The sequence below is a fragment of the Dermacentor albipictus genome, chromosome 2, assembly GCF_038994185.2.
Source record: "Dermacentor albipictus isolate Rhodes 1998 colony chromosome 2, USDA_Dalb.pri_finalv2, whole genome shotgun sequence".
In the NCBI taxonomy this organism is placed as follows: Eukaryota; Metazoa; Arthropoda; class Arachnida; order Ixodida; family Ixodidae; genus Dermacentor; species Dermacentor albipictus.
In genome coordinates, this window is record NC_091822.1 from 125,371,556 (window position 1) to 125,398,107 (window position 26,552).

At 45.4% G+C, this 26,552-nt stretch overlaps 1 protein-coding gene across 1 annotated transcript in view; it reads left to right on the forward strand.

Annotated features, from left to right (window-relative positions):
* The first annotated feature begins 1,807 nt into the window (after positions 1-1,807).
* Positions 1,808-26,552, forward strand: part of LOC139056088 (uncharacterized) — a 36,974-nt gene continuing 12,229 nt past the window's right edge. Inside the window, exons 1-9 of the mRNA XM_070533947.1 lie at positions 1,808-2,150; positions 2,540-2,686; positions 6,431-6,472; positions 8,929-8,970; positions 11,256-11,306; positions 14,777-15,520; positions 16,921-17,158; positions 21,267-21,438; positions 24,194-24,333. Of these exons, the coding sequence (XP_070390048.1) occupies positions 2,147-2,150; positions 2,540-2,686; positions 6,431-6,472; positions 8,929-8,970; positions 11,256-11,306; positions 14,777-15,520; positions 16,921-17,158; positions 21,267-21,438; positions 24,194-24,333 (1,580 nt within the window). The 5' untranslated portion in view covers positions 1,808-2,146. The remainder of the gene's footprint in view (positions 2,151-2,539; positions 2,687-6,430; positions 6,473-8,928; positions 8,971-11,255; positions 11,307-14,776; positions 15,521-16,920; positions 17,159-21,266; positions 21,439-24,193; positions 24,334-26,552) is intronic.

Sequence of the window (26,552 nt, forward strand, 5' to 3'; positions counted from 1 at the left end):
ACTCTGGGGGATTGGCCAAAAATCCGGTGGCTTAGAATAACGTCCTCTGCGTGTCGGAGTTGTTGTTGTTGTTGTAGCCTGTGGCACGTGTTCATCGTGTAATTGAAAGGCCGTTTTCGTCATCGTCGTGTGAAATATTTTGCCATGCCAGGACATTATGTTAATTCTATACAGACAATTTGAATGAGTTGCACTGCACTATAGTCAGATACAACTTAAGAAAAAAGGGGAGGCCCCGCCCAGATGACCGAAGCGCGAGAGCCGATTGCCTACGCGACCAAAATAGTCCCGCTTGAAAAATCGTGCCCCTGAAACGCGTAATCCTCGTTATAAATAAAGACTTTTGTATTTCGATAACTGGTTTGGTAGAGCTCTCATGTGCTACAGCACATGCCGGATAGCGAGAGAAGAATAACCCCGGGCCTTCTACAACGCTGCCCTTCGCCTGCTTTTTAGCTTAATTGCAAGTGACAAAAGTCGAATGAGCAGCTCTGCATGGCTTTTGCGCTTGTTTACATGTACACGGTGTATCTACTGCTCGTTTTTTAAGCTTAAAACGAATCAGTTGCTCTTGAAAAAGTACTTACATAAAACAATGCATTTATCGCAACCATTACAAACCTGGGGCGAGAATACGGTCCAGGCAGGAAGGCCCAAAAATGCTTCGTTCATCGTTTTAAATAAGTACTCTTGGCTTTAAATAGCATAAAATTTATATTTTTTTGCTTTTGTGTTTTCGCAATTTCACAGCACGTATTCTACAGCTTGCGCGTGCAGTGATCACTGGTGGACAGTAATCAATCGACGGTCCAACACCGTCGCTAGACGGTCGGCTGTGTCACTGCCGACAATGATCGTTCACGCTAAGTGACAAATCTTTGCGTTGAAGGCTTCTTCTGCAAATATTTTCTGATGAGACACTCGTAGGTTTGTTTCATGCGCGCACTTTTCTGATTTCTCCTGAGAATGGTTTTGCTCCATCACTTCACCCCGTCCGACGAAAAACCCAGCGACACAGTATACGAACACACCCGCCGCTAACCGTAGGCACCAGTCTTTGGAAAACTTTTCTCGTCGTAACGTCACTCGGGAGCGAAATAAAACAACATGGTACAAACACGCAGGATGTTTGTTCGTAGCGGTCCCGGCGGGATCCTGTTTTCAGGCAAAGCGTAGCGCAGAGCCTGCGATGGTCGCTGCAATGTTTCTTCACCGGATTACGGCTCAGAATAAACGCACGCGGCACAAATGCCGCATCGTAAGCTCGTAGTAATATTTCCGGCATGATAGACCATCACAACCATTTCTGGAATTCACTCTGACGAGGGGCTGAAGCACACAGCTGACGCGACCTCGCCCAGTTCGAAGCGCAGGTGGCCATCTTCTCCGTCGGCGGGCTCACCGGCCGTCCGGCTGATGACGTATGTCCAGAGTGCGCGCCCATTGGTGGGTGCTCGTGCGCCTCCGCCTCGGAGGAGTAAACGCCCCCTTTTTTCTAAAGTTGTATGCGACTATAGCTTTAAACAAGTCTGAATAAATCGGGGTACAGGTGGCGAAGTGAATGCAAGAAAAATGAGTTCTGTCAAATCAGTTCTGCGGAATCCAGAAAGGTGGAGGAAGTAGCGTGAAAAGAAAAGAATTGTCATCCACCCGAATGTATCACGGAGCTACAAAGGAAGCCCGCACGGGTCTCAGAAAATAACGCTTCGAAGTTGAGGGGAAATTGATCCTTGTGCCGGACCTGGACGAATCTTTCCTCAACTGTGAAGCGTTCTGAGAAACCCGTATGGGCTTCCTTTGTAGCTGCGTGCTACATTCGGGTGGATGTCAATTCGTCGCTTTGAAAAATGAGTCGTGTAATGAAAGAATCACTGGAAAGTCGGCTGACATTACTTGATTGCTTCACGATATAAAAATTCTTTAATGAACTTGCGATCATTCCCAGCGGCTTAACGCAGAGGACGACCATGGCACGCGACGTGGCACGTGGTGCACACAGAGAAGAAGCAGAAGAAGATTTGAGCCCCCTGGTCCTGCATCACGTTGCGTCCTCTCGCAGGCTTTAGCTCCTCACCGTCGCTGGTGACTTCGCCTACGGGTCTCCCAGTGGGACAGCTGGGCTGTGTGCTGACGTTTCGACGACGCCATGCGTAAGCAGCCTTTCATTTGTCGTTTTTCGGCTGCTTTAGTTTCGAGCATAAGTGGCATGTTTGAGTTCGCTAGAGGTTTGCAGCAGATCGCATTTTGCACACAGAAAATTCGCAATAATACATGCAATAGTCTTTAAGATAAACCTTTAAAATCGAGACGACCAAATTTTCATACCGTCCCTCCTTAAAATATAGAACCGGGTAGCCGTCACGGAGGGGATCAACATCGGACCCATTACAGCACGTCCGGTGAGGTCACATCAGAGTACCACGCGAACCATACTATGCTGCTGATATTCTCTTCATACAACCTTCTGTCTTCTCGGTTCAAACTTCTCGCTTCTAAGCGCACTTCTTGTTTCTTTGCACGTTCGTTGGCACCACGGTAGCAGCCACGTCCCAGAAAACTACTACGCCTAAGTCGAGGGGTACCAGTGAGAACACCAGGGCGGTTTCGTCCCTCACCGCCAGCGAAGTCACCACGACTACGGGAAGTTACGAACCCACGACAGCGTCATCGTCTGCGAGTGCATCATGTGAGTCGGATGACCCTCATAAAATCTACCGCAATAATAATTCTCGTGAGTGTGTTTAGATTAAGTGATGTGGGCAAGTGTTCTGTATGACAAGCTATCGTTGGGCGTCACCGAGGAAAGTGAGATTACGGTCCGGAATGGCGACATATCCAATGCTGCGTTAAACACGAAATCAGTGTAACATTTGTGAACGTTATCTTATTCTACGTCCCCACGAAACCACAAGAAACCAAGGTCGCTCATAGCGCGTGCCTCGCGAGGCGCGCGAACCCCGCTTCCTGCTGGTGATGACGTCACAGATTCTATTCTTCCTAGTTCAAACGCCCTGTAGGACGGCGCTGTTTCGTTGAGCGCCGCAAAGCTGCAATTGACGGAGTCGGGTTTCTTCTGCATTCCCGCAGCGAAGTCCTCAACGGGGCGTTACCCTGTCGGTTACGTACGGTTTCGTGGCCGAAGCGTCCCGACGTCGCAGTTAGTCAGGATGCCGCCGTGTTCCTCGAGCCGTGCCCAGTCTGACCATGCGCTTTCCTTGTTGACCACGTACGATACCTGGTATTCACTTTTTTCCGTGGCCGGAACGTCCGAGTGCACACGCACTGTCCAACTTGTCATCGCTTCTTACGTTCGGTGGACGGGTCTGCGTTTGCTGCCCCGGCGGTCGGCATTAGGCAGTCGAGATTTGCCCTTACTTGATATGCAAGAGCGCTGTCGGTGTCCTGCCTTCTTTCATGGATGTGTGACAATAACAGAACGAGAATCTTGAAATCCATGTTTGTAGCCGGAATCCTTCGCTTTTCTTCAACGCTTGTTTGAGGGTTCTTACGGCCCTCTCCACTAAACCATTTGATGGCAGGCGATAGGGCGAGGTAGTGGTGTTACTTGGTTCTGAGACAGAAAATTACGGAAGTGCTGGCACTGTTTCACCGGATAAGCATCCCTGCCCCTCCCCTACGGTGAAGTGTCGTGTTTCCAGGCTTCGGTCGCGGTTGTCCTGGTCGCGTCTGCAGCCACATGAATCGGATGCTACTTTGATCCGTGTGCTGCACGCTTCGCACATTCGTGGCAGCATTTTGAACCGAGATGACAAAATCCTTTGCTCCAGTCAGCGTAAACTTCCGCAATGTCAGTAAGTGTCGTCTTGCGTCCTCATCCGATACGCCGCACATGGTCCGGTGTCGCAGCATGCGTGCGAGAGACGTTCCAAAATGGAATTTTTCTGCCAGATGCCTTATTTCCGCAATAAATTCGAATACGATCTGTATTACGCTTCGCGATCGGGTTGAAAAACATAGCTTGCCGCTATTTCGTTGACTTACGAAGCACAGTACTCCTGGAGGTACCCTGCGGCTTCGTTGTCGTTGAGTACGTTGATCTGCCTCGGGCGACAACGTTCTTTGAGAACTCGAATCGCACTGCCCGGTAGCGAGGCCACTGGGATCGCTCGCCGCTTCGTCACGTCCATGATGTTTTGCGCTTAGATGTAAGCTCTGAGGCGAATTCCGAATGTTAACCACGCTCCTTCAAACACTGGTGGCCGTCCCACGCTCATGGTCTTGAGGGCCCAGGGCTCGTTGAACTCCTCGTTGCGCTTGTCGTCACTGCGTACGTAACCTACGCCCTACATGTAAACCATGCTGTTATGAAATTTTAGAAATGCATCGTAACATCGCGAGATATTGTTTTGAAGCGCGAGAGCTGATAGGCAAACACAGGTAAGATACGAAGAAAAATAGGTGATAAATAAACGATAGGACATTGCTTCTTCAGAAAAAGAAAACACCCGCAGACAGGGCGTGGCATCTAAATTGAGTCGATCCGTTAAAAAAATATGGGTACATTATACAATTGAGACCTACGGGGCTTGGTGGTCAGTCCTATTACGCAACCAGGACAACATGTGTTTAATTATACGGCTCATTACACAAGAACAATTAATTGTTTTCCCCATTTAATTTCAAGGCGTGGTTTCCCACGAGAAAACTGGAACTGCCCATTGCGTTCCAAAGCAACCCATTAAGTCGTTTGATCAAGCTATGTCTGGGCTGACTCTTTTCTTCGCACTTAGAACGGTTCAAGTATGAAGCGCGCGGCGGCACCAATGCTCCAAAAGCAATTTGAAGAAACCGACTCAACTCACTGTGCGTTGAGCCGTTTGGCCATTTTGTCACCTGCGAATATGAAGCAAAGAAAAAAAAAAATAGGAGCAACCGTCAGGGGATGACCTTGAAGCCGAGCGGAATAAACAGATATGGAGAGAAAGGGGAAGGAGGGGAGAGTGCGCAGAATCCTAGGGGATGCCGAGAATCGTATCGTAATCACGTGATCGGGTAGCATGATAGGCAAGCGGTATGCCACACGTCCGGAATCGACGGGCGCCTGTCAGCTGCGATCACGCGGGTTCGAGTTTTTCAGCTGTCGTCTTTTCAAATCTCCGGCTAGTTAAAATTCACAATACGCAACGCGCTGAACATTGAGCGGGTAAGGACAAACGAGTGACTTCAGAGGAGGTTGGTTTGTGAACGCGACGCGCTCTTCCTCTTAAGCTATCCTGCCAGTCCCCCAAGCTAGGAGCATGCGCTGTATTTAGGAAAACCGAGGAAAAATGGTTACACTTTTGCACTCGAATTGCTCATCACAGGTAATACAGAGATTATTAACATGATACCCTAATTTCTTACCCCTGTAGGGGTTGAGGACGGACTAAGGGATGACGAGGGTTGCAATGTGGGCCTGTTGGTAATGCATCTTCAAGGGGATTATGGTAGCGCGATTCAAAGACGGGACAAGAGAAGACACTAAGAGACACACACAGCGCTACACACAGCGCTGTGTGTGTCTCTTTGTGTCTTCTCTTGTCCCGTCTTTGAATCGCGCTACCATACTCCCCTTGAAGATAAGGGATGAAAACACAAACTTGGGAGGGATTATTTTACATTATGTACAGAGGGAGTCAATTAACAGTCGTACAGTAATTTCGGGCCGGTAGTAACTCGGACGCTGCGGCCAGCGGCAAGAAGTTCGAGAGAGGTCAATCAGGGAATGCTCTGGTATGCTCTGGAATGCTTCTTTTAAACCCTGCGAGGACTGGAAGTCGCGTCATGTTCGGCCAATGGGAGAGTCCGCTCAGATGACGCCATTTTAGGCCAATGGTAGGCGCCCGTGCGGCGGTGTCACACCCGGCGGCTCCCTGCGGTCTTGCCTTGCTGACTTGCAATGCGCTCTTCAAAGGCGGACAAGGGGGGACGCTTGGGCCCCATTGACCGGTCCGACGGTCCGACGCTGCCGGCCTTCCCGGTACATCACAGCCGTCTGGCTTCGGGACTCACGTTACCTGGAACAGTGCCGGGCTATCCCCTCGCGTTCTAGAAGAGCCAAGCATTGAATAGCTCCACCGGCGGCGTACGAAGTGGGGGCCTTCAACTTGTTTGCTCGTGCCGCGCTTCGGGAATGTGGTATCCGAGCTTCTGCGCTCCTTAATTAGCTGTGCTGCGATTCGATGTGGTCTGGGGAACTCGAAGTAGGCGCAGGAAACAGCCCCATATCTAACACCCCTCTTCTTGTATATGCGCTGTCACGCTTCAACTATTTGTTTTCGATGAACGTCTACCACCTAGCTCGCTTCGCCATCTTGTTGCAGTCAATCTATCTCTAAGGTTAAAGTCGCAAGACATTTGCCGTTGGCAAGATTATTGAGTGGAAAGGGTGGTACTACACTAATTGGTTTATCTCTTTATCACTTCGTAGCCGCGTCCTCTGCGTCAACGCTACCTTCGACACAATCTAGAGGTAAGCAGGATGTTAGTACTCTTCAGCTGCTGTTTGTGCCTAGATAAACGATACCACAGAAAAATGGCGAGAATGTCAGCGAAAACTACAATTTCACTTATTAGCTTAAGGAACTAAGCTGAAGGACCTTACAGTCTACCCGGCAGCAACGTTTGAGGCAGACACTGGGATGCTTACATTGCTGCGACAAAATAAGCACCTTTTCTAACTAGTTTTAGCGTGAAACCTCCGTGCTCGAATATACAAGAACGGCAGAAAAACATTTCATAGACCCGTTCCCAGAAAGCGTGGGCAGAACATTGCATTAAAGGAAACAAGTTCTAATGAGTGGCGGTAACATGTTTTATTCGCAACCTGATATTTGTTTTTGTATGTGTAACTGTATACATTATTGATGAAAACGTCTTTCTTATTGAAGAACCAAGTTTGCAGCGCCGCACTTTCACAGCAGAAACAAATATCACGATTATTTATACAGAAACTTGTTCTGCTTTAAAACGGACTGATGTGACGTGCAAAGTGCAAGCTCACAGAAAACTTTGCCTCGGCTTACGTGAGCTTTATAAAAGCACCAACGCTCCCTCCCGCCCACCAAAAAAATATACTCAGCTTTTTTACAAATAAAAGCATCGCACGTGAAACTGTTTGACTGATTTCATACCACTTTGACGACAGCAAATTTACGTTATCGCTGAGGCAAGTATCGCAGCGTTGATGGAACAGCAAAATGAAACGTTGTTCTCGTTTATGGGCGGACACTACTGTTTGCTTTGAAAGCAAATAGCCTTGCCTACTTTGGCCAGTTTCTCTTGTGTAATTGCCTGAGAACAGGCGAGGAACGCACCCAAGTTGAGAAGGTTTCGATGGACCTCAGCTAGCGCAGTGAAAGTAGATAACTGGATGAGGAAGACGGTACCGGCGTCTGTGATTGGTTCGCTTCCCCTTGCTTAGCTTGTGGTAGCTGGTCGGAAATTATAGTGGCCTGCAACCGAAGCATAAAAATGCCGCTAAAAGGTATCCTCAGCGAAGTTGCCATAGCGATGTCCTGTATATGACGATAGGGCAACACAACGTTATACTGCTACCCAAAAATGCTTACTATATACAGAGAAAGACATCATTGACGGCCGCTCCGTCTAGCCAGATTTAGAGGGATTGATAGGCAGTCATTTTTTTAGTCCTTTCATATGGGTCTCGGTCTTTGTCTCACCCGTTATGCCAGTTTGTCAGTTTTGTCTGGGATAATAATGCATCTTTATTGCGCACACTTTCCTATTAAGTGGTGAATTTGCGCGGTTTTGCGACGTCACATGACAGACAGGTGAGGTAGACGCAACCCCAAACATTTGGAACTACAGCGGAGGCCCCATTGCAAAAAAAGCTTATAATTGTAAAAACTAAATCATAATGATGTTTTGTTTGGTCCAACCGTGCAGAATCAGTGTGTACACGTCACATGAGACGGAGAGGTCTCGCGGTTTGCGTTGAATGAAAGGTAGGTGAAATGGCAGTGCCCCGATATTTTGTTTAACCAATCGTTCATGGCTAGTCGTAGAAATGAAAGCGAAATAGGTTGCATTCGCTTTACGTTTATTGGCCCAAATGTCTACCTAACCGACAATTCAAGTCGCACTTAATAATGATCCGCAATATGTTGCAATGTTTCGATGTGAGGTAATATTGGAAGCGGCTGAAGACCTAAAGAAGAAAATAAGCTGTGGGTCTTAACCCGCACGAGTATTGTTCAACTGCGTCCTCTGCAATTAAAGTTGATTACGCGGTAGTTGGGCAAAGCACTCCTACGCTACATGTCCGTTTGAACTGTGTCCCAAAGGGGAAGCTTCCTCTTACGAGCTTTCATTTATTCACATTTTAACTGTTCAACTACATTAAACATTATGTACTGTACCTCACTGCACTCTCCCCAAAAACATTCTACGGCATGTTCTTTGAAACTTTAGGCTAGCGCAACTGCAGAAATGCCAGATGGTCGCTGGTTTCGAACAGAGAAAACCCGCATAATTATAACCTGCTGTCTAATGGGCTCCGCATCTCTGCACATCGGGTTCCATTTAAAGTAAGCATGGCAATGATAAAGCGCCGTATTGAGGCAGTATGAAGCAGTAGTATTGTTAAGCTCAAATATTGTGGCACGTTCAATCATGCAATACTTAGATGCCTGCTTAGTTTCTCTAATTTAAGGTTGTTACAAAAGGTGCAAACAGACACTGAGATGACATTATGGTATAGAAAAAAATATTTACTGTACAATTGTTGTGGAGGTTTGAAGCAGCTTTTGAAGCAAGTTAGATGTCGATGGACGTGCTTTAGATTACCGTACTTAAACATATATGCCTACCTGTCACAACGACTGTGCACGAATTACTGCGCAGTGGAGTAACTTTCAACGGCTGTTAGAATAAAGGCAAAATTTATTTTTGATAACTTGCTTGCAGAGGGGAAGTCGACGTATGAATCTTCCCAGGCGTTTCTAACACGTAAGTCAAAACATGTTTCTTACGTTAATCGGAAATTTGCACAGATTTACTTTCGGCTGTATGAAAAGGAACGACTAGGCATAAACGTTCAAAATTTGTGTTCAAATATTTTTTTCACCTGCAGCTGCCTGCTACTCCATGCATGTCATCACATAAATTGCAAATGTTGTACAGCGTAAACGCCTCGAGAAACACCATTGCAAAAAATCACCCACCGTAAAGGAGTTCTAAATTTTACACCCTCCTAAATCGCCTATCATGGAACCGTTCACTCGTAACAAGTGATGGAAAAACACTTGTGCAGATCAAAGAGACTGGTCAGATTCCTTGGGAGACGAAGCTTTAGGGAAGTGGTTAACTGAATGATATATGACATACATATGTGCACTATTTTCCTTGTTTCCGTACTATTTAATTTGGAATCTCATATAAAGTTCATGTTGATTTGTCACGCACGTCACGACTTTTATCTTATTCATCTTTAGACACCAGACCGTTCACATGGCCTGCAGAAATGTAAACACCAAACTAGGCGGACGCAGAGTTTGAGACGTCCACCTAGACATGTCGTGAAAGCAAAGCCGCTGTATGACATTGCTTGTCGTGGAATGAATGGATATGACAGTTGTAGGCAAAGTAAAGAAGTAGGACACATATATAGATACAGTTAAGGACTCTTTACCACTTGTGCCACAGTTCTCAGTCACAGTTTTTCTTTGTGCTCATAGCGGTGAGCACGCAATGCCATGCAAATGGGAAGTCGGAGCGACGGATGATAAATATTGGAATTCTATAGTAATAATTATTGCATGAGACATTCCTTGAGCCCTAAATATACGCATAGCTACGATATGAAATTTATTATGATGAAGTGCTGTCCGCATGAAGCTTTCTCCTTTTTTTTACTCTGAGATATGCCCCTTCAGATCTAGGGGTTGCGACGCTAGACAGTGTTTCTGCCCCGAAATTTCGGCTGTTCACCTGGTTAGGTCTCTATGAAGTGTGGCGCTTGAGGCCTTTGCATTTAATGGGTACTTTCAGTTCTACTTGCTCATATAGAGCGCATTGCTCCCCGTGTTCACTCTAGATGGGCGGAGTATTCCTCACTACGTCATATGGGTCCTTAAACTATGAATGAGAAAGTCCACACTGTACTATTTAGAACAATTCCTCTTCCGAAAACTAACCTAGCTGCCCCTGTGGCGTCTTTTTTGTTCTATTTTTTTCAGCTCGAGTGTAAGCACTGATGACTTCAAACTTAATTCTCTTAACATAGCATTACGTTGTGCTTGTGGGCGCATATCGACAGGTACGACCAGCATAACTTTTTCCACGAGGACGACATTGACGAAAATGGTGTTTACCCCCTCCCCCTTTTTTTTGTTCACGGCCGTTCCCGCGATAAGTTATTCAGGCCGCACCCTTTCACGACCCTCCCCTAAGGCTGTGCGATGTTCGTGTCAATAGTCGGTTTACTTTAATTGCATATTGCATTTGAGCTGCATCCAAATCCGAATACAAATATTCGAAAAACTTTTGTTTGGCGCTGAATATATATTCGTTTTTTAGAGAGCTTGAAGCCCACCGACCAGAACCCATGTGGCAGAACGTAACAAGCGCATGGAAAACCATCAAGTAAATGTCGATGGCTCGATTGAAAAAGACAATGAATGACAAAAGCTTGAACCTTTAAGTCAGCGTCGTGGTTGTATCACGTGCTAAGTGAGACAAGCAAAGAACAAACGTCTGTGATGACACCTTCACTTGCAATTGTGATTCACCGGCGACATTGTCGTAGAGAAACGTCTCCTAAATCTATTCAGCCAAGTAGACGCTTGTGCAGTGTTGATTTTAATCCCAGTCTTGACGGCAGAATTATCCTTGTTCTTAGTCTATTTGTCTCGAATCTTTGCACCCAGTTCCAAAGAAAATTTGACTATTTGAAATTCCTTTATGAAAAATTAGGTTCATGTGAAAATCTCTCTCATGTAGATGGGCCGTCCTAACTTGCGGGCTTCAAGTCGCTAGTTAGAGTATTCGCAGTGATACCCTAAAAATAAACTTGGCTAAGCAGTTCAGTATTTACTTTGTCATAAACTTATTACCCTCGTCCTCGAGTAGCTTGCCTGAGTAATCATTCGCAGGAAATATTTAACTATTACGTTGATACCATGGGGAAAAAAGCACTATGTATGCTTTACTATATCTTGCGTCCGACTAAAATTTAAGCCCCACTATGGTATTGCTTGTTCCTTATAATAAAGTTTGCACTACACCTTTTACAGCCCGCCGACGTCATACTACCCAAGTGAACGCTCATCTGAGGCCCACGATTGGTACGCAAGTTTCGCTTCGTTATTTAAAGGTCACCAACCGGCTACCGCCAAATGATACATGACGAAGAGTCATGTCAGCGAGAAACACACAACCAAATATATACATATGGCCAGGCACCATTTAGGCAAAGGTGTGCTTGAACATATATCTTTTCAAAGGGTGTGAGAATACACCAGAGAATTGCGTTTCCTTCCCTTTTCTTTTGGATACATATATGTCAAGGGATAATAGCGAGCTTCATTTAAGCTATTGTCTTTTGCCAAGGTTATTTCTTTAATGGCTGATATTATTTAAGTGCTTCGGTATCGATATTTAAGGCCTAGTTATTTTAGTTTGGGTAGGTGAATGTGTGTTGAGTACCTATGTGGTATATTCGATTGCGGATGTTCCATTCCTTAATTAGTGTAAATGAGAAGGTGATGTTGCGCCGAAATATCTATTTTTGTTTCTTGCTTTCTAATTGTGCCCACCGCAGCGTACTTTATTATGGCTCACAATGGGGCCAGTTGAGATAGCATGATTTAGAAACAGCTTTAGTTTGCAAAACATTTCTGCACGACCATTATTATCTAACCGCATGCCAGATGATGGCGCAATGGTATGCCGTCCACGCCTGTTTGCTCGTATCTGGAGACAGGTTGGCACACTATCTGAGAAATAAAAGGTATGCTAAAGGCATGCTTTGGAGCGAAAGTTCAAGCATGCTGCCGACATACGAATGCTGCCATCGGTACAGTCTAACGCAAAATGCTGATGAAGGCTATAACCTCTTGTCAATCTCTAAATGCCCGGCTTACTTACGGCTCGCTGAGACCGAACATGTCGCTACAGTTCACGCATTCAAATCAGTGGTTTATCGACTTTCCTTTTTCTCCACTTTTTCCCCATCGCAGGCGAGGCAAATGCATCCTGGCAACAGTCTTCGCATTCCTCATTGTTGTACTGCTGTCACTTTGCTATCTCCTGTTCGTTTTGCTTACAAGTAAGACTCCGAAGCATCAAATTTCTTAATACTTTAAAAAAAATTTACCACGCTGAATGCGCGTTTTCTGTACTCTTACAGTAACGCGAATCGCTACGAGGAAACCTGCACGACAGGCAAGCACTGTGCAGGATGTGCGACGGTCTTCGCATAAAGTTCATCGAACGCTTCGCTTAATTGTTGTGCAATGAGTTTACGCTTGCAAGAAGTGTAATCTCGGGCGGTCACTTCTGGCTAGACTAGATCAACTTCGCGTGGCGTAGTACACAGCGCCTTCAATGGCGCGAGCGGTTTTACTCCACCACCCAATAAACTCAACCGGTATTGCTCGACCAGCCAATCGGCGCACACTGAAAGCCATATCTCGGCAAGTGTTCGCCCGGAAATACGTCCCCAGACGGAGAGACACAAGTCACTAATTGGTCCGTGCCTTGCGAGATACTGAGATACGCGAAGTGTGGCATGTGCGTTGATAAAGAAACGCCTGTCCAGAAGACAACAATGAATCGTCGGCTTTGCTCAATACGTTTAGTAAAAAAAAATAAAAACAGCGGTAACGCGGGACGCTTTAGTAGAGGAGCCCAAGGTGTGGACTCTGCCTGACAGCTGTTGCCCGTCAGCTATGTGACTGAACGTTTCCTCCTACTCATGTCCCTGCGTGAACAATAAGTACCTGTCTCATTGCTGTATTTCAGATTGCTAAACGTTGATGAAAGTGAGTTTACCTACCCGGTCTCTACTCAGTCGCCTTAGGTTTTAGATAAGCCTTAGACAAGCGAGACTCCTTTTACTTACTGTGACCTTGTTTTCTCCGGAGTATAATTCAAAGCTCTTGTAAAACTGGTTTTGTGAAAAGCAAGGCTGTTTAAACTTATGCAGTGCTGAATATTGTGGAATCCATGCTGCTCGTATCACACTGTGTTTATACCAATGAAACTTGAAAGTACGTCTGTTTTCGCTAATGCTGTATCCCCTCCTCCCCTCCCAGCTATTCGAACAAGATATTATAGTGAGCCCGCCGTTAGAATACTAGGTAATATTTATTGGCAATCTATGACTCAATCTTGTGTTTTGCGTAACTTAACATCGCTAAAGTTGAACGGTTAAATCTCAGTTAGCAGGGAGTTCATTTTTCTTTGTTGAGCTTTAGGTACTAAAGTAGTAGAAGGATAGGTGTCATAAAATTATTTTTGTTACATGCGGAATTTCGTGTCACATGCCCGAGCTAAAGTCACAAACTTGGTTTGGCAGGCGGCCTGTAAGCAGGCATGTTGGAGAGGCCGGCAGGCTTCAGCTGTTTGGTATCGATCAGGAAGCAATATGGCTCTTCGCGGTAGATAAAAAAGTTGAATGGCCATGGCACATCCAGTAGAAGTTGATGAAAGAAAAACGTTTCATGAGCGACTTGGGGGTGGAGTCAAAGTGCACCGGCCTTTATTGCCCCATTCTTCGTGTGAAGGGAGAAGGAGGAGCATCGGACTGTAAATTTTCTTTTACTGCACCATTCTCCGGAGTGACCCAAACATCTGGTATTTAACTTGTCTAAAAAAGAAAGAGAAAACGGCGCGCTTCATTGTGAGGCACGCCGTTTTTAGGGGAAGTGGGACCGTGGTGTGATCGTAACAGTATCAGGCTTCTGTGCTCTATTTCCTCGGTTCGAATCTGGCCGTTAGGAAATTCTATGTACTTTTTTTCTTGCATCACAATTTCGCCGTAAGGACGACACAAATTTGTTATCGGGAATTGCCTCAATACCTATTCGCTTGCTCATTCTATACTACAGGTGACTTGTTGTGATTCGTGTGCAGTACACACAGGCCCCCATGAGGTGGATGCCTGCGCGTGTTGAGAGGTGGTCAGAGTAGCTATGACGAGTACGATAAGTACGAAGTCCTATATCGAAGTAATAAGAAACTGTGTAATAATGTGTCAATCTATGGTTAGGGCATCACCTTAATTGGTAAACACCATAAAGTTTATATTCAGCGAAAAGGCACCAAAGGTCTCTTATGAATGTGGGGAAAGGATGGCACCTAAGAGACGGGGTGGCTACATCAATATTGCTGCACACCAATATTGCTGTTATGTGCCTGTGCATTCTGCTCACTTTCTGATTCTGACAGTAACTGTTTCGATTTCGACTCAATTTTCAGTGCAAACAGGTGTCTGTTATGTGGCGGAAGGTCAATGTTGAGTCGTCGACAATAGGCCAGCACCGGCAAAGCGTTATGAATGCTTAGCAATTGCAGCCGAATTTGTGAACAATGCTATATATTCTCGTTTAAAAAGGCGGAAATGGCCGAATATTCTACTATTGTTAAGGGCATTGCAGTTGGCAAGAAATGTGATGCATTAAGGTGATTATACTTGGCCCGTCATAAGTGGCCTTATTTTGTGGAGTATGTAATCGCCCAATGCAACCACGCTGAAGTTGGCAGAAATCAGAACAGCTGTTTATTTTATTTTTCTGTCTATTTCTGGTTTCAGCGCAAAGCCCAGCCATTACAACACCGACTACGAAGGCAACAACCACTACTACCAACAGAACCACAACTAGTACCACCCCAGCCACTACAACTACTACCACCACAACCACCACTACTACCACCACGACCACTACTACTACTACTACCACCACGACCACGACCACTACCACCACAACTACTACCACCACTACCAGCACAACTACTACAACGACCACTACTACTACAACCACCACTACTACTACCACAACCACTACTACTACAACCACCACTACTACTACCACAACCACTACTACTACAACCACCACAACCACCACTACTACAACCACGACCACTACGACTACAACCACCACTACTACTACCACGACCTCTACTACTACAACCACCACTACTACTACCACAACCACTACTACTACAACCACCACAACCACCACTACTACAACCACGACCACTACGACTACAACCACCACTACTACTACCACGACCTCTACTACTACTACTACCACAACCACGACCACTACTACTACCACCACTACAACTACTACCACCACAACCACAACTACTACCACAACTACAACTACTACCACCACAACCACCACTACTACTACCACGACCACAACCACCACAACGACCACTACAACTTCCACTACAACTACCACCACAACTACGACAACCACTACAACTACCACCACAACCACAACTACTACCACCACAACCACAACTACAACTACCACCACAACCACATCAAGTGAGTAGACACTTTTTATTTCTACGCACTGTGCTCCTGAGTTGCCTAAGATTACTGGATTACTAGTAAACCGGGTGTTTTAGCGAACATTTCGAAATTGTTTTATATTGACTGTCACAGATAGCAAAATTCTATATATCCCAGGGGCTCGTGTACTCCAAGAGGTGGACATAACTTGCGAAAAAATACTTAATCAAATAATAAAAAATCACTTATTACTTTTTTAAATTACTTACCTCATGGCATATATGACTTCTTTTTTCACGTCCCACTGCTATCCGCGGTAGCTTTCATCTTTCGTTGTTCTCGTTCGCTCGGTTACGAGGTATGACACCGATGCACGACGAGGCACGCCGACGCCCAACGCAGGAACAGGTGCCTCATCTCAGAGTTCCGCTCTAAAGTAACCTCTCACCCCCGCAAGAAATCTCTACGCTCTCGCGGGGGCGAGAGCAAAGACTACGCTAGGAAAAAGCGGAGGAGGAGACTACAGTGAAAGCTCGAGGCGGAAAGTGGTGGAGGACTGGCAGGGAGACGGCCTGCGCATGCGCTCAGTTACCGGTGGCGACAGCATCCGCAGCTGCGTGGGTGATCTGACCTGCGCTCCCGGGAGGAGGGGGGGGGGGGGGGGGCGGTGCCAGGGCGCAGTGACGTGGGGAGGGCAACTCTCCTCCGCGACGTCAGCAACTTAGGTCAGTCTGCGGTACCACCGTGTGTGACGGGGATTGCTATTCCTGCAAGGGACGATGGCGAGCGGTTACGAGTAAGGCTTGATGTTACACTCTTTCGGGTGTCGTAGCCACTGACGCTTGTGGCACGACTTCCCCAAGACCAACGCCCGCTCTCGTGATTGGTGAAACGAAAGCGCGAGAAAAGCGTAGTGCTGCGCAATACGGGCTGTGCGGCGACGACGGCTATGATATGGCATTACAGTAGCGCTCATCGTCTGTATGGAAACAAAGCGCTGCATGAGCGGGGGTCTGTCTGCGATCGCTGCTGTAAATCGTGCCCACGCGTCACCCACGCGCTGCCTCTCGCGATCTCCCGATTAGCGAGGCAGTCGCGCGCCACACTTCGCTTCGTTTGCAATGTGCCGCACGAGACAGAATGCCCACGTCAGCTACGCTACTTTCGGCGTTCTCTTCCTAGTAAAAACCTTGTAGCTATATAATCAGAGTACAAAATATTGACACGTGAAATAAAAGCCCGTATAGAGCGGCGCTCAAATTTCGCATAGAGAGTATCGTAAAATCGGTGAAATATTTAGTTTTGTGCGCGCCCTGGCCCACACTCGACAACGCAGTGTTTAAACTCATTTTACAGTAACATGAATGCTGAAAGAAATATGCGCTGAAAAAAGAAAGAATGCAAAGGCAGCTGTTATGTTTCTACCACCGCAGCAACCATCGGGCCGCGACGTATGAAGCGCAATTTGGTCTGGTGTGCTTTCGGAACCTTCAACACCGACTATCCCCACGAGAAAATCGACCTGGACCCGTTCTGCGACTACGCCTTTATACCGTTCTACACGCGGGGACAGGACACCTTCGTGGACGACAGCAACCCGATCGTGCAGAAGCTGCTCGGCAACGCGCAGAAAGCGAACAGGACGAGCTACGCCATCCACCTGTCCCACCGGTGACTGATGCTTATCACTTTGCGTTTAGTTTACACGTCCTTTCATGCTCGTCCACTTGTGCAGAGTGGACGAGTGCGGCGATGATATCCTTCTGCCGAGTACAAGATTGCTAGTTCAATTTGCTTACGTGGATGCCACATCACCATGGCGCCCCAGGAGAACATATTTCGTACAGAGGTTTGGGTGCAGATTAAATAATCATTGGTTGTATGATTTAACCTACAGACCTTAACCATGACTGTGTATTCTTGTGACGCTTAACATAATTGACAATTGCATAATGCCCTGAGTGCATAGAAGATAGGTACCTAAAGCATGGTTTGGTTGATGGAGTCGGCGATTTGCATCGGCTAAAGTATGAAATGCAATGTGATCTGGATCAAAACTGTTCGTGAGCTCATGAGCTCTGAAAAATGCGTCAAGTCCGTGGAAAAATCGACTGAGGGAAAATAAGAGACTGCGCAGTATTTAACCGACTACTCACCAAGGAAATCTGCCCGTTCTTCGGTCTGTCTGTCCGTTCGTCCGTAATGCGTTACACGATGCGCTTCATAAAAAAAAACAAGATCCAAAAAAAGAAAGCTGGCGGTGGTGAGTTTCGAGCCTACCATTCCACGTGGCTCAGGAGCCGAATATTTGCCCTCCTGGACCAAACAGGCAGGCTTACATAAGGTGAATATGTTTTAACAATACGAATATGTTATACCGGCGGTGCACATCAAATTTTGAAGCAAGAAGGTTTCAATAAAGGCTTTGCTGAAACAATTGGTGACATCTCTAGGAACAGATGAATAGCCGCCATAGAACCTTGTAGGCGCAGAAAAGTTCTTGTTTTGACTAAATTTATTGCGAAACACGACACATTCCCGATGCGTTTTGGTGGTCGCGGGACGCGCGTTCCTTTAGCTCGTTCCTTGACTGACCGACATGCTGCCGGTTTCAGAGCGGTCATGCGTTTCGCGCGGCGCAATACAAAGATATAAGCAATCAGTGAGTCCATAATGATGATAAGGATTGATTAGGATTTGTGTGGGTCTCATTACGGTTGATAATGATTCCACGTGGATGGCTAAGGTGTTAAAAGGCGATAAGGGCTTATACCTCTTAACACTTTTTTGGCGCAAACAAACAGGAACGAAGAATAGGGGCAACACAAGGACGAACGCGTTCTAACAACTGGTTTTCTTTTTGAAGAACCACCTGCTTAAATACCCACAGACCTGCGCGATCTAGTCAACAGAGCACGCCTATAGCGCATATGATGCACGCAGATCTGCGCGATCAAGTCAAGAGAGCGCGTCAATAGTACATATAACACTTGTGATAACAAGACGTGGACCAAAGCCACCCGGTCAACATAAAAACAGCAAGGTGCATAAACCAACCACTTACAATAAAATGCGCTAACGATGTGATGATAGAAGCGAATTTTCTTTATCCAACAATGAAACAGAGGGCTGGCTGATGCATTTTTTTTGTTTTTCAATCCAGTGTGCTTCCACAATTTCCCTAGCGATTTGATTTCTATGCCTATACAAAATGTCTGTGCTACAAAGACAAGCGGAGCAATCATGTTCTTGGCAATGCATTGTCAAATGCGTACTAGGGTGACCTTTCAGACTAGACAAGAGCTCCCTTAAGGTCGTGTTAATGCGTCTCGCAGTATGGCCTATGTACACATGACCACACGTCATAGGAATCTGGTAAACAACGTTCTTCGCGCAATCAACAAATTGGTTCTTGCGCGGATGTTTAACACTACATTCGTTCTTTACATCATCCTTACTTTCGAACTTCTTTTTAACCTTAAAACCCACACTACCTATTTTGTTTTTTGCCGAAATTACCACTTTTACTGCATAACTACCAGCCACCTTTTTAAGCCTGCGTGAAAGGCCATGCACATATGGAATCACTGAAACCTTGGAAGCTACATCCTTCTGCCTTTGATTCTTTGTGCATTGTCCTTTATCCTTTTTAAGTTCTTTCATTAGTTTAGCGCACGATGCCAGCATCACAGCGAGCGGGTACCCAGCCTTTCTGTACCTATTAACTCGCTCAAAAAATGCAATCTTTACAGTGTGGTGACATGACTTCAACAACGCTGACCGGAAACACGAAATGACTATCCCCTTCTACACAAGCCTGGAATGGCTTGAGGCATAGTTCATTAGCGGTTTTCCAGCTCGGGTGAGAATGACGAACACACATGTTCCGGTAGGAATTTTAAATTGACATCAAGAAACTGTAGCTTATTATTTACCGGTACTTCCGAAGTAAATGTTAAGCCCTTGCCCAGAGAATTGAAGGCTTCTACAACCATATGCCTGAAAGCACCCTTGTCTACATGACGTCCTAAAATGAAGTAGTCATCGACATATCTATATACCTTACTTACTACACCTTCTAAATCTTTGGCGAACTCTCTGTCTATGCTTCCCAAAAAACTGCTATTTAGGATGGGAGCTACCTTTGACCCGATGCACACATCCTTTGCCTGTATATACGTTTCACCACAGAATCCTACATGTGTATTCACTAAATAAAAATGCAGAAGTTCAAGAAAGGATTCAACGGCCATGCCGCCCGTATTGCGGAATGACACTTCGTCATTCTCATTTGTTATGCAATCTGTAACACTGCACATTAGGGGCCCATGCGGTAAGGAATAGTAAAGATCGTGAACATCTATGCTGAATCCCCAGCTACAGCTTGTAGTATCTGATGCCAGACAATTCACAAGGCCTTCAGAGTTTTTCAATAAGTACGGATCCCGTAATTCTAGGGAATTCAACATTTTTTGCGGGAACTCCGCGACCAGAACCTGCCAACACCCTCGCTCAGACACAATTGGCCTAAACGGAATTTCTCGCTTGTGGGTTTTTGCCGTAAAAAATATCTCCAATTTCATTCCTTTTGAGTTCTTTACACGTGACGCAAGCTTATCTTGGTCACATTTTTTCAATAGCTCAACCGCATTCTTTTTTACGTTTTCTACATTCACATAATATTTCTTAAAGCACTTGTTCACGGCTAGGAAAGCCTTTTCTAAGTAACAATCATTTGGTGCAACAATCAGAAAGCCTTCCTTGCCTGCTTGAACAACACGCAGATTGTTCTCAACCAAATACTTAGCAGTCCTATCAACATTGGGTCTGGATCTATCGCATACCGAAGCTTCGGCCACCACGTCCACACACTCCACCACACATCGTTCTTTTTCTTTCTCTGGTGCACACCTGGCAACGTCCCTTGCGAGTGCTAACCTGTCGACGATGTCGATCCTTGGTTCCACGCAGAACTTTGGCTCTCAAGTTGTGGCCACACCGTACACACAGATATCGGTCCTTAGTGCACCTAGACACCTACACTCAGCCTCCGACGCAGATCGCTTTCAAGATATAGGTCCCGCGCGGTCGTGTCATACGCAGCAGCTGCCGTTATAGAACGCCTCCCCGCATTACCTTGCGTGCGACGGAAGATGGCGCGCTTGCTCCGTTGCGCGGGCCAGATTGAGCCGCCATCGTCGGGTCATCCTCGCACTTTCACTCGCACATACAGCATACGGCATGCGGGGACAATGGTACCGCCCTCGGACTTCCTGCTAAACATAGGCAGAAATGGCGACGGCATAAGTGCGCCTGGAGTTTCCGCATAATTGCCATCACAGTTAAATGTGCCATTTAATCCATATAAATAACTGTTAATTGAACTTAGCGATATGAGCTACCTCGCGCTGTGTGCGACATGCGCGATGTTGCTCGAGTCATTCGTGTTGCGTAGAGCAAACGATATCAGCATCTTTATATCATATCGGAGTGCACTTTCCTTGATTTTACTATAAGAGTAGTTAAATAAAGAAGGTTGGTATGGGTAAGCGCTTATGCCTCCCCCCCCCTCTTTTCCGAAAAAATAACAACACGAACAAAACTCTTCTTTAGCGAACAAGAATGGCGTACTCAAATATGAAAAATTCTGGCGCTAACTCTCCTGGATTTTCTTGGGAATATTCACTGTCCGCAGGAAACAAGAATACTAGGATGTAAAACTTTTTCCGCTGCCTACACATAAATTATCCTGGTTTTTCACGCCCTATTCAATTCCCAGAAACATCTCGAAGGCGAAACAAGACATGGAAGACAATGCGGGGAAAGCCAAAATGGTTGAATACTGGACAGTTCGGAAGATCTACCACTATGCTGTCCTGGACCTCGAATGCAAGCCATGGATAAAAGCAGATATCAAGAGTGAAGTGGCGGCAGTGTTCGATATGCTCAAGGTAAGTTACGGAGGCAAACTGAAGCTTTAAGGCGGGCAGCTCGGCCCAGCCGCTAGAGCGTCAGCGGCAGATCACGAATGTAACCGCAAATCACACTCAAAGGAAAGTTCGTGCATCCTCAGCGCATTATTTCTTCTGACCACCAGTCTGTTTCTCTCAGGGATTGCGTCATTCACCATGGTCAGTGTAACGGGTTGTTCGTGAGACCCAAAGCAAGCGCCTCATTCTGAAAGGATTACTATATATGAAGGGCAGCTGAGGTTTTATAAGGAAAGACTATACCCTCATTAATGCCTTTCCGGAGCCATTTCACAAAGTTGTTCTGGAAGGCTACTTCATCCTTACACTAGGCTGTTTTGCCTCTTTGGGACTGTGGCGCGTCATTACGGCGCGCCCTTTGTTGCTGAACAGCTGGGGTTCGTCCATGCTGCGGAGGTGGTATCTCTAAGGGAGCTCTTTTTTAAAGCGTCGAGGGCTGGGCAGTATGTGCAGCTCACTTTCTTATGAAGGTCTTTTGTATTTCTGGCCTGACTTATCACTGGCTATCACTGGCTATCACCTTACTCTTTCGAGAGGTGGTGGTGCAAGAGGGCTCACATTACTTATGATGTGCAAATTTGAACGTGCATAGCATTATTGTAGCTTTGCGTAATCACGCTTCACTAATACTTGTCTTCTTCCCCTTACACCGAAGGCTGCTTGAGTTTTCAGGTTTTCTGACGGAAGTAAACTCGGCACCAAGATTCATTCCTAGAACAAACTTACGGGCCAAAAGGGAAATTTTAACGCTTAATCAACGATTTCTGAGAGAAACTATAAAAAGTTGTAAAGAAGGCGCTGTTCTTCAAATACAAAATTGAGAGCGCTGTAATGCAGACACACAAGCACGGACTAACATCATCGAACAACTTCAGTAACAGCACAACTTCATTAACTAAATTCTACTACGACAAATATAATGCTGGCCTTACTTTAGTGAGGCGCACCACTCTAGTTTTATTGATTGGTGCCAATTACATCCAACATGCGGTACATGCGCATTCTGTGCCAGCGTTTCGAGGGATTTTAACGTTTCGAGAGCTCTGTTTTCCATGTGTATAACGCTTAGATATCTTTCCTGAGATAATCATATGAATTTAAATGACGTTTGGCCGTTTGAAAATATCGGATGAGGTTTCCGGTGAGGTGCTTCATTTCGTAGCACATCCATTTAAATTAGATTGTTTAGTTTAGGTTTTCCCCATATTTGAAAGCAGTTGTTAAAGTGAGATAAAAGTGTAATATTTGTATGAAGCTTAGCGGCTCATTTCCAAAAGAGCTTAAACTTAACAGTATGTCAAGGGATCTTGATATCACTTAATTACACGCTTGACTTGCCACAACCCTTTTGCGTATTTATGGAAAATGAACACCAAGGAATTCACCTGTCCCTGCTAATTGTATGGAAAACTGAATGAGTGTAAAAGCGTGTGAATGTGTTTGCTCACTAAGTACACGCAAAAAGGGTAATTTTGGTTTCATTAGAGTTACTATACTGAATTTATTGTGTTCCTGAGGAAAATATTTTAACGTGCTGTAACAATGTCCCCATGAATTCCCATGGATCACCAATAAATGACAAAAATCATCACCAGTATATATTACATATTCAGTATCAGTAGTATCACTGCAATGCCGTTGAAGTAGAAATTAAAACGTAGGGGGCAGTATCAGCCGACCAGCCGATCCTCCTAAAAAGTGGGCGAAGTAATGCCAATATCACTGAGAAAGCGAAAGAGAATAGCCCTGTTACGTTATCCTGGCCCTGGATTCTTGTGTGGTCGTATCAACTAATGTATACCATCCCGCGTCAGCCTTGCATCCGTGGTTGGCCACAACACTAATTCAAAGATTCTGAGAAAATATTTCAAGCACGCCAAACTTCACTGAAACGTAATAAACTGGCCATAAACATATTTCTTAAGAACCACACGTCCAAACTTACTTTATTCCTATAAAGAAGTCGCGCACGGCGGCTTGCAATGAACGTTCTCTATTTTCTCTGAGTACACGATGTAGCATAATTACAAAGACTACATCCGCCTAGGAACCTTTCTACAATGTATTGTACATTGCCTTCTATTCTTTTTCTGAGTGCTTAGCCGGAAGCTGTTATTCAAAATATTCATTCTGGATATGTACCGCGGTGCATCTGGAACTGTACAGAATTGGTTAACTCATATTCTTGTCATGCGCTTTCGAAAAATTTGACACTAAATTGAGCTTGGCCTCTGTGTTGCCACAAACTGCGGAATGCAACAGTGACGTGTGTTTGGATTTCTTTTAGGTTAAGTGAAATACCATGATGCATCAGCAACGTGGCAATGTAGAACATTTAGTTCGAACTACATCTCTGCACTTAGGCAATATGAACTGAAGTTTTTACCATATTCAGCAAGAGGAGATGGCCACTTCCACGTACATAGAGATGTTGCTTTTGCCATTTAACCGTGGTGCACAAATTTTAAAATGTTCTTCGCGTGCATATACCACAAGGCGATAAAAACCATATCGATGAGCGATTGTGTCTGATAGTTGTATTCGGGTCTGAGGTGAAAGAATAAAGATTTTACCTAATCGTAGTAAAACAATCGAGTTTTCAGGCAGCGAAGAGGTTAACGAGACGCGAGAAGTTTCTAGCAGGCTACGTAATTGTAACTACAGTTCGCCGCATGCGCATGTAAATGTAACCCATATAATGCTTTCGCATGTGCAGAAGTTACGTAAAAGGGGAGAGCAGCTGCAGAAGGACCATCCACAGCCACTTTCTCCCGCGCTCAGCCTCGTCATCCTGGGCATCCGAATTTGGCCAGCGAACAGCCAGGAGTTTCTCGAGGAAGTGGGCAAGAATCTACAGTAAGAATCAGTGTGTCGTAAGTCCGTGATTACGTAGAGGTGTGAGGTAGTCACATGTAGAGTCTTCGTAACCGCTGATCCTCGATGACAAGGTAAATAAAATCTCCCAATATGAGCGCGGAAAATATCAGCGAAAGGCCGCTGCACCGACAGCGATAGTTTTGGGGGCTTAGGCATTGTCCTGTTGAGCTCGAGGTGTGGGGATCGTTTCTGGCCGTTAGCGGCCGCGATTCGAAGCATAGGAGAAATGCGGAAACTCTACTTTAGATTAGCATGGAAGCGAGACATTGGAACCATTACGCCACGGACGCCTGCATCGACAAGCGGCATAGAACGCCCTTGTGAGTTTCTTGCGGGCGAGCCAGATGTCTCGAGACGCTTGATGCTTGGCGCGTTTCAATTTGCATGCCTCGACAGGTTGCGCCGTTATTAGCAGCGATTGTGCGTGTTCGCAGGGTATTCTACAAACACGGAAGGGAAAAGGACCAACACAAGTAAACCTTAACACTCAGTCATGTCTTTTGTCCTTTCTGCAGATCCGCTGGTAGTCAACATTGAGTGGAATGGCTTCAATTTTTTTCTGGTCATTCTATAGGTTGCATTGCTTTTGTCTTTCTTTTACACGTAGATGCATATGTACAAATGTAGAGTCATGCAGTCTGCACCTCCTGCTCAGGGCGGCATTTGTGTCTACGGCACTCTATAGATAAACGAGTAAATAAATAAATAAATAAATAAATAAATAAATAAATAAATAAATAAATAAATAAATAAATACAATGTTCGGGTGGGTATAGTTTCAATTAGGCAGCTAACTGAAATTAACAATTGCCCAACATTATCATGATAGTAATATAGTATTACGGCTTGTCTATCAACTAAAGCTCACGTATCAAGTGAAAAGGGGGTGGGGGGGTGGGCTGTATGTGCCCTCTGAGATATTAGACACCTGTCCGAAATTTTGTGCAAGGAGCATTATATTAGGATCATCGGAAAGGTTCATTTCAGTATCTGCAATTCTTTGTTCGTACTCTATTCCTGCGTGCGTATTGCGTGTTCATTCACTATAGCTAAAAAAATTCGAAAGCTTTTTTTGTAAGTATAAGTACCCAGCGTATGATTATGATGTCTTGTAAATGCAAATACTTCCAAACGCTGTAGCGTGTGCTGCTGCACTACTATTTAGAGATAATTTCGCAAATTCTGAACTAGCTTTTTCTGTAAATTGTTTTCTTAAGTACACTATTTCTGGGCTTTTTATATGGCTTCGAAGTGTGTTACAGACATATCAGTTCACCTAAGTTCGACCGGACATTCTGCGAAAGAAGCACAGAAAGCTTCTTCTGAGACCACTTTTCTAACTTCTATTCATATAATAATAATACATAGAGAAAATGGCTCAGAAATAAAATGCAAGAAAACCAACAAAGGCTTCAAGACTTGAAGCAGCCACATATTGTCAGGGGAGTCACAGCGTTGTCGTGAAACACTGAAGCAATCTCTTTTGAGTCACGTGGTAGACGACCTTGTCTCGGCCGATTTCAGCTAGGCCACAGTTGCGGGGCGTCCTTGGCCTCAGTATACAATGGTTGCAAATTAATTGGAGCTGATGCAACGCGTTATATGCGAAATACCTGCAGTACCCCTTTTCACCTTATTCGGTTGCTCAGGTTACTCCGAACGAAGAGTTGTTGATGAAGTGAACAGAGTGGCAGGTTTGTTAGAAACCCTAGAATTGACCAAACTGGATGTTGATGCTGTTCACCGCCTTCCGGCAAGCAAAAGCTGCCAAGGTCCCGGGAATAATCGTTCGATATGCCCGGCAAGCCACCAGGGATAAATGGTTGGAAAATAGGCAGAAACCGACAGCCAATGCAAGCAGTACTTTTATGCTAGAGAATATGACAACAACCCGATGCCGGCAACTGTTTCTAACAGCAAAGGCGTTGGCAAGGTAAAGGGGCTACAAATATGTCTGGCTCAGAAACGGCAAGATTTATCTGAGTAAGGCAGACAGCGATTCTTCAGTCGTCGTGCGCAGTGATCGTGACCTTCCGGCATGATCTATCGGAACACTCAATCTTGATCGTCTTGCTTGTTTTAATTTTTTTATGTGTGAATAGCAATCAACACGTCAATCAACTAGCAATCAACACGTCAAAACTTTCTCTTGCCACATGAAGTGAATGATGTTGTCTCGGGCTATCAGACAATCGCTT